The 7821-nt window shown below is 34.7% G+C and overlaps 1 protein-coding gene across 1 annotated transcript; it reads left to right on the top strand.

The window, feature by feature from the left end:
• The first annotated feature begins 757 nt into the window (after positions 1–757).
• LOC109078881 (tetraspanin-31) lies at positions 758–7251 on the top strand. The gene is made up of 6 exons (XM_019094060.2): positions 758–955; positions 3357–3524; positions 3645–3725; positions 3819–3959; positions 4147–4257; positions 5624–7251. Exons 1-6 carry the CDS (start codon positions 893–895, stop codon positions 5696–5698), a joined length of 639 nt encoding a protein of 212 aa, XP_018949605.1. The 5' UTR covers positions 758–892; the 3' UTR covers positions 5699–7251.
• Positions 7252–7821: the final 570 nt, after the last annotated feature.

The following is a 7821-nucleotide window of genomic DNA, read 5'->3' as shown; positions in this document are numbered from 1 at the left end:
AACAGACTCTATTTGGAACACATTTCCTAATTTTATATTTAAGAAAATTTGAGGTATAAAAGTTTTGCTGCATTGCTCCTTCTCACTTGATAAGAACCCACTACTGTCGATATTTTTCTTGTTGATTTTCTTATGTTTGTCTTTGATGGGCATAAAAAAAAAAAAAAAAAAAAAAAAATTCAAAAGTCAAAAATCGCTCTCAATGTTTACCCTTGTATAATATCCCCCCTCTGGCTCATGGTATGTTATTTATTTTTTAGTATATTTATTTATTTTACTTGCTTGTATTATTATTGAGATATTTTGCTCTCTGGTGTTCTTGATATTGTATAGGTTTGTAAAGTATTTTGCCATTAATAATAATAAAAAATAATAATAAAGGAAAATAAAAATAAAAACCCTCTCATATTGGGACAGAAGAAAACATACCTGGTATTTATTATGTCTATGGGTTCAGCCATAGAGATGGGAACCGATTTGCGCGAATCAGTTGTTTCGAACCATTTATGTCAAAGAATCAATTAAAACGATTCAGCGATTCCTTTATTTCATGACCTACTTGCGTTGTGACGTAGTTTGTTTGTAGGAAAACATTTCTCTTTATTATCATTTATTTCAGTTTTAGTAACAAGAGTAGTTAATGGTAATTCCATGTATATTAGTTTAGTTTGTTGCAGCCGTGATTCAGAAATTGAAACATAGTTATTTAGAACCAAATCGGTTCAGAAGATTCATAGGAAATGTTCGACTCAAATGAACGATTCGTTCACGAATCGGACATCGCCGCTGCGCTCACAGGAGAAGAAGAGCAGCTTCCAGAATACTCACAGCAGCGACAACAACATCTGCAGCACATCATTTCATCTCACTGGTAAATGCCTGAAGATTCAGCATGGTGTGCGGAGGATTTACGTGCTCGAAAAACGCCCTCTGTTCGCTAAATGTAGTTTATATGGTGAGTCGCACATAACGTTACATGAATATTTAGCTCAGCTAACGTTCGCCCGTTAGCGCCGGTTAATCCGGTATAAACACTTAAAACATTTAGTTCACTTTATCTCACAATTTGTACTGAATTTAAGGCCTGTTATGAATATTTTACTGTATTTATATTTAATATAAAGGTGTGTTGTAAGGTCATAGGTGATGAGGTCTTTGTTTTCTAGCTATCAGTAGATGAATCAGCTAAGTTAGCTGCTTATCTTCATAGGCGGTACTAGTTAAATAAAACCTTCTAGTTTTATTTTCATTACGGAATTAGAAGATCGGTTTGATGTGTTAATATTAAGATCTTTTAGATTGTGACTCTTCTAAATGATGTTTCGCCATCCAGTGCTGCATAACCGCCCCTATGTTTGTGTAATGTTTTCATTTACTCGTTTAATAAGTGTATTTCTTAATTACGCTATTATATATATGTATTTGTGTCTATTTAGCCAGACCATCAGAGACTATTTCACTATTGTTTGTCCTGGAAGATTTTTTACATGGCAGCTTCATGTATGTAGGCTATCTGTTAAAACTCAAATGTCTTGTCAAATATGGTTTAGTTAGTATGCATGCTTGCTTAATATGATACATACAGAACTGAGTCACTTATCATACTTCCATAATGCCTCTGAGTCACACAAGTGATGAAGATACTGGGTTAAAAGTCATGGTGTCACAGTCACACTTAAAAGCCCTTGCACTCAGTCAGAGCTGTGAATGAGGTGTGTTGCTCAATGATTTTGGTTGGTGTAGTCTAGTGGTTAAAGATCTGTGCTACTAACCTAAAGGTTAAAACCTTAAAGGTAAAGAAGTTTCACCTCAGGTCATGCTTTTGTTATGCATGTACTGTAAAATTATTGATTAAATATGGATTTTAAATGGAAAAGTCAGGGTTATCACCATCTGGACCACTCTGTGGTGTGTTTGGTCTGGTTTTGGTTCATAATGTTCTCCATAATGCTGTAATCATACCCCTCATGCTGGCATTTAAGGAGGAACTGTGTGCACATTGTTTGGTCGGCTTTGGGTTGGACCTGTGATATGCTGCCCATGACAGTGATGCTGTTCGGTAAGGTTATGTTGAGACACATGTTGCTCTCTGGACCTACAATCTCTATCCTGCTGCCCTTTGCTTTGAGTTATATAGAGTCCAGACAAACTCTTAAACTGTACATTGACCCTACTCACAGTTTAGCTTATAGAAATGACGTGTAATACTCGTTTTATAAGTGTAACAGTATGTGAGTTGTGCTTCATGTCTCCGTTACAGTAATTGTAATGAGTTTAAACGAAATGTAATGTAGTCATCTTTAGGCACTGCAAAATTCCCATAGTGTTAACAACTGTAGAACTCCCCTAAAGCCAACATGAAATTAAAATTGGCCTTATTTTATTGCATCGTTCATCTTGTTATTTTTCAAGTCCTTCTCTCCAAGCCACTGTTGGTAGTTAGAACTACACCGTCTGGGGACAAAAGGAATCTTTTTCCATTGAAGGCCATTCATAATTTGCCATCTCAAAAGTATATTTGCAAGCAACAAAAGAATCATAACTTATTTTATTTAAGATTTTTTGTCAGTGTACTTTATCTGTTTTTTTTTTAGTTTGATTTTACTTTTGTTTTATGTATTGTTTTTTTTATCATATTTTTTTTTTCTTTTGTTTGCTTGTTTCTTTATTTTTTTATTGTATTGTTTTTTTTCTGACAAATTGTACTTTATTTTATTTTTATTTATTTTTGTTTGTTTGGTTAGTTTTTACTTTTTTAGTTGGTTTTATTTATTTTTTCAGTTAATTCTATGGATAAATTGTAATTTAAATTGAAAATTAAAAAATGGAAAATAATTAATTCATTTAAATTTATATGCCAGTATAGTGTTTTTATTGTATTTTATTTTATTTTTTCATAATTTTAATCAACTTAAAAAATACATTCTAAAAAATAAAGTCAAGTCCCTCCCAAATTATTTTCTCTTTAAATATCTTGTTTAACTTGGAAATATTAATTTTAATCAACTTAAAAAATACATTCTTCATCAAAAAAAAACTTGTATATGCATTCATTCATTCCACACAGACTGATATATTTCAGATTTTATTTATTTTAATTTTTCATGATTATTTTAATTTCAACTTAAAAATTATAACTTCTAAAAAATAAAGTCAAGTATCTCCCAAATTATGAATATTACTTCTTTAAATATCTTGATTTTTAGAAATCAAATATCTTGTTTAACTTGGAAATATGTCACATACATTATGAAAGTGAAATGGGTTGTAAATGCCGTTTCATGTTTGTTTTATGCAATATTGTGTTTTGTAAGGTTTTGTGTTTTTTATGGTTGTTACCTTTTTTTCCTCCTCAGCTGGTGGGTCTCCTGTTGATTGTCGTAGCAGCATGGAGGAAAGGCTTTGGCATTGTCTCCAGCATCCACATCATCGGCGGCGTGATTGCCGTGGGCTTCTTTCTGCTGCTGATCGCCATTGTGGGACTCATTGGAGCCGTCCATCATCACCAAGTCATGCTTTTCTTTGTATCCTTTAGAAGCCTTTGTACTGTGTGTTTCTTTGTAGTTTAATGCCCATAAAACTGCACGTCTAAATTCTCCCATATGAATATTGTGAAGTCCTTGACCACAGCTGCTTTTCCACAGTACATGGTCATTCTCTTCATTGTGTTCCTCTTCCAGTTTGGAGTTTCCTGTTCTTGTCTGGCCATGAACCAGGGTCAACAGGTAATCCTAATGAACTTTAAAGCACTCTTGTTGTTGTTGTTGCACAGGTGTTTGAGTGTGATTCCTGGTATTTGTCTTGTAACACCAAAACAGGAGAAGCTGCTGAATTCATCCTGGGGAATAATGAATAACGATACAAGAATCAGCCTTGAGAAGAGGCTGGACTGCTGTGGCCTGTTCAACGATACGCAGAGCCAGGGAGTGTTTGTGTCTGACTTAAACCTCTGTGATGCTGTAAGAATACATCCTCATGTTCCATTTTTGATTTACTTTGGCTTTTTGGCACATTATTGAACAGATAAAGTAGTTATGAATGAATGGAGCGCTTGTATCTGATGATAACATGTAGCTGGGACGGTGGATGCTGAGTTAACCAAATGTGAAAAATTAGAGATGAACACCCTGTTTTCTTTTCCTGCAGCCATGTGTAAAAAAGAGCCCCTGCCTCACTTGCGGTGAAAAGATGCTCCAACATTCATCAGAAGCTTTGAAGATCCTTGGAGGAGTCGGCCTCTTTTTCAGCTTTACAGAGGTTAGTTCAGATCAGATGTTGTCTAGACCTAATGTGAACAGCAGAACAAAGTGGTGGTAACTAGTGGGAGATCTGGACTTATGATTTGCAATTAAGAATGTAACCTGCTACATTTCCCATCAATAAAAGGATGAAATGCATATGAAGTATCAGCTCCACATTTAAAGCTCCTTTCCATCCTTTACTCTTCATTATTTGTTATTAAGTGTAAAAGAGTAAAATAAAATCCCACATACTCAACAAGTACATGACATTTTAAGACTCGTAACTTCTCAAAATGACTTGAAAAAATATTCTAGGGAATGTTTTATTTAAAACAGTTCTTTATTTAAAATCTGATTGCATGAAACACATTCAAAGTTGTTGTAAAATATACAGATATGAGACTGTTCATTAGTTGAATTTGATATTAAGTTCTTCAGTAATATATTTAATTAGCTTTTTTTATATTTTCAGTTTTATTTTAATTTTAGTAATTTTGTTCTATGCTTTTTTTTTTTTAGCTTTGTTTCAATTAAAAAAATAATTTAGCAGAATACATTTATTCGTTTAGAATGTAATATTACAATATATTATTATTAGAAAATGTTTATTTAATATTGAACATTGATTTCTTGTATCATATTGCTTATATATAAATGAGTCACTTTCAGCCACGCACTGAAGTGTTAATTTGCCTAAAATGAAGCAGTTACTTTAGCACATGAATGTGCATGACTTTTTGCTTATATCTATTATACTCAGGGGTGCACATATGTTTTTCAGCCTGGTTCTCGTAAGAGCACCTGGAGATTTGGTTTGGTCCTCACACTACATATAATGTGACCCATTAAATATAACTATAAAAAATAAATTAATAATAGTGATAATAATATTATTGCACTTTATTTAGTTTTTTTTTTTAATTTAAAATAATAAACAAAATAATAAAGTTTGATAATACTATTATATTTTAAAATAAAAGGGAGTATTAAATAAAAATGCAATTATTTTATGATAAATTTAAATATAAAGTGTTGCCAGCAAGTACAGTAAGTATATGCGCTCCCGGGTTTAGCGCTGCCGACTGAAAAGCGTCAGTGAATGAAATGTCACAGTTTTGCATTGTACTTTGAAAACAGCAGTGGATAGCCTAGATTTTGTGATTTCAGTTCAAATAGAAATCTTATACCGTATTACAGTTTGTAGATCTAAAATGGTAATTGTGCATTAACAGCTGTCAACCACGTTTGTATGCAAATGAGCGATCCCAGAGCATTTTTTATTGTGGTCGAGCATGTGCACCTGTGTACCACTTATGTGCACCCCTGCCCTGATTATACTCCAGTATTGTGTTTCTAATCAATATTTCTGTCCTTTTTCTCAGATCTTAGGAGTTTGGCTGGCCATGCGCTACAGGAACCAAAAGGACCCGAGAGCGAACCCCAGTGCATTCTTATAGTCTCTCAGACCAGCTATTCCAGTTCCCTTTTGCACAGGTAGAGTGGAGCACACCAAGAGACATTTAAAGCATTAAACGCAGAACACAACCACTGATCCCCACAACAAACTCTCATCTGAACACCCGGCTCAGAACACACTAGATGCAAACACATCTATTCTGATGACAGATCTGACCCATTTTCCACACAAGGTCTGCAGAGGGCTAATTTAAACCAGCAGGAGGAGGTATCATGTATGATAGGATGCTCGTTCTGGCACTTCCCCCATCCTTGATGTGAGAAACTCTTCCTGTTTTCTGTATGCAAAACGAAAATCTGCAATGTAAAGCCATCTATGTCTGCATGTTCATAGCCTCAGTTTCTTGTGACACAGTCATCTTACTTATGTACACATAACCAGGTATGTAGTGCCGAAATGGTGCCTGTAGTTTCAGTGTAACAGAAAGTTAACCCATATAAACTATGTTAATGTTTAGTATCACTTAGTCAAGGTGAAATTCTGTCACGTATCTCCCAGGAAATCACATCCAGGTCTGCTTTGAATGAGTGCAGACCTGAAAAACACCTGTGTTTTGTACAATGCTATATGAAGTCCGTCTCTATGAGGTGACCAGTCCAGCCTATGGGATATTAGTTTAGGAATTAGACGTAGAATGTGAATATTTAAAAACACTTGTGTAACTGAGCCATGTGAATGGGAGGATTTCCCCTGCCGATGGACTGCTGCCCTCCTGTTGTACATTTACTGTGACAGGATCGACGTTTTCCGATTCTTTTCCATCCTTATTTAAACCACAGAGATCCTCCCGCTTCAGCCGGGTCTAGCTATTCTCACTGGACTTTTAAAGTTCTCCATTTCCTTTGAAGCTTAGTATTACTCGTAGATTTAGTGTTTTAATATCTTATGAATTTTTGTGGATGTTTGTGTTGAAATAATCTCGGCGAGCCATTTATTCAGTTATCTGTCGGCTTGGTTTAAGCCACGTACTATCGCACTAACTTGCAGTTTTTATTATTTGCAATCATGTATCGCTTATTTCCAGCTATTTTTAACCGCATCAGGTCCATAATTTTAGCACTGAATACTGTGCCATTTTAGTTAAATCCTTTTTAGTTTGTGTTGTGCCAACCCTCTTTGTTTTTTTTGTCATTGCGCTTATATTTCTTTCCTGTTTTGTGATAGTGTTAAGTTGCCATTAAAGTATGCGTTTTTTGACCTTTGTGCACACGCTTATGTTAATTCCATATGTCCATTATGTACTTGTTAATTTGTTTATTCATATTAATAGTGGAACATACTGGCTTATACTCACAGTTTTAACTGCTTTAGTTTCTGCCCCACATGACTGAGAAAATGGGAACGCTGCCCCATCACTCAGTACAGCTTAAATGTGTTCTGCTTCACTTGGTCATGGTATTATGAGTGTGTTTCAGAGGTGAAATCAATGTCTGTATATAGTATAGTAGTTATTTATTGCCGTTGTGACCATTTTCCCTGGATTTGCCTTGTATTTTTGAAACTGACTTTTCCAATTAAATATTCTTAGATCAATACCTGTGAAAATCTCTCTCTTTTTTTTTTTTTTAATCGTGCTCTCAGTTGTGTTTCTTAACTGGTTTTGCTTCAACACACACGATTTTACATTCAACATCAAGCGGTGACCCTAACAGTGTCAAACACATTTTTAAAGGAATAGTTCGCCCAAAAAAATGAAGATTCGCTTAGAATTTACTCACCCTCAGGCCATCCAAGATGAGTTATTTTATCATGCTCACCAATGGATGCTCTGCAGTGCATGGGTGCCGTCAGAATTGAGAGTCCAAACAGCTGATAAAAACATCACAATAATCTACAAGTAATCCATAAGACTCCAGTTCATCAGATAACATCTTGTGAAATGAAAAGCTGCATGTTTTTAAGAAACAAATCCTTAGCTAATATGCCTATCCATAACAGTGCCTTTTCCACTGAAAATTTTCTCATCTGAATTAGGAGAGAAATAGGCACAGATCAAGCTCTGTTTCCAAGTGTAAGTAGTCCAAAACATTTTTAAACAAATATGTTTGTGGATTATTGTGATGTTTTTATCAGCTGTTTGAACTCTCGTTCCGACGGCACCCA

Source organism: Cyprinus carpio, chromosome B23, assembly GCF_018340385.1.
Source record: "Cyprinus carpio isolate SPL01 chromosome B23, ASM1834038v1, whole genome shotgun sequence".
Lineage (NCBI taxonomy): Eukaryota > Metazoa > Chordata > Actinopteri > Cypriniformes > Cyprinidae > Cyprinus > Cyprinus carpio.
Note: the sequence above shows the minus strand (reverse complement) of the source record. Positions and strands in the feature narration are given on the sequence as shown.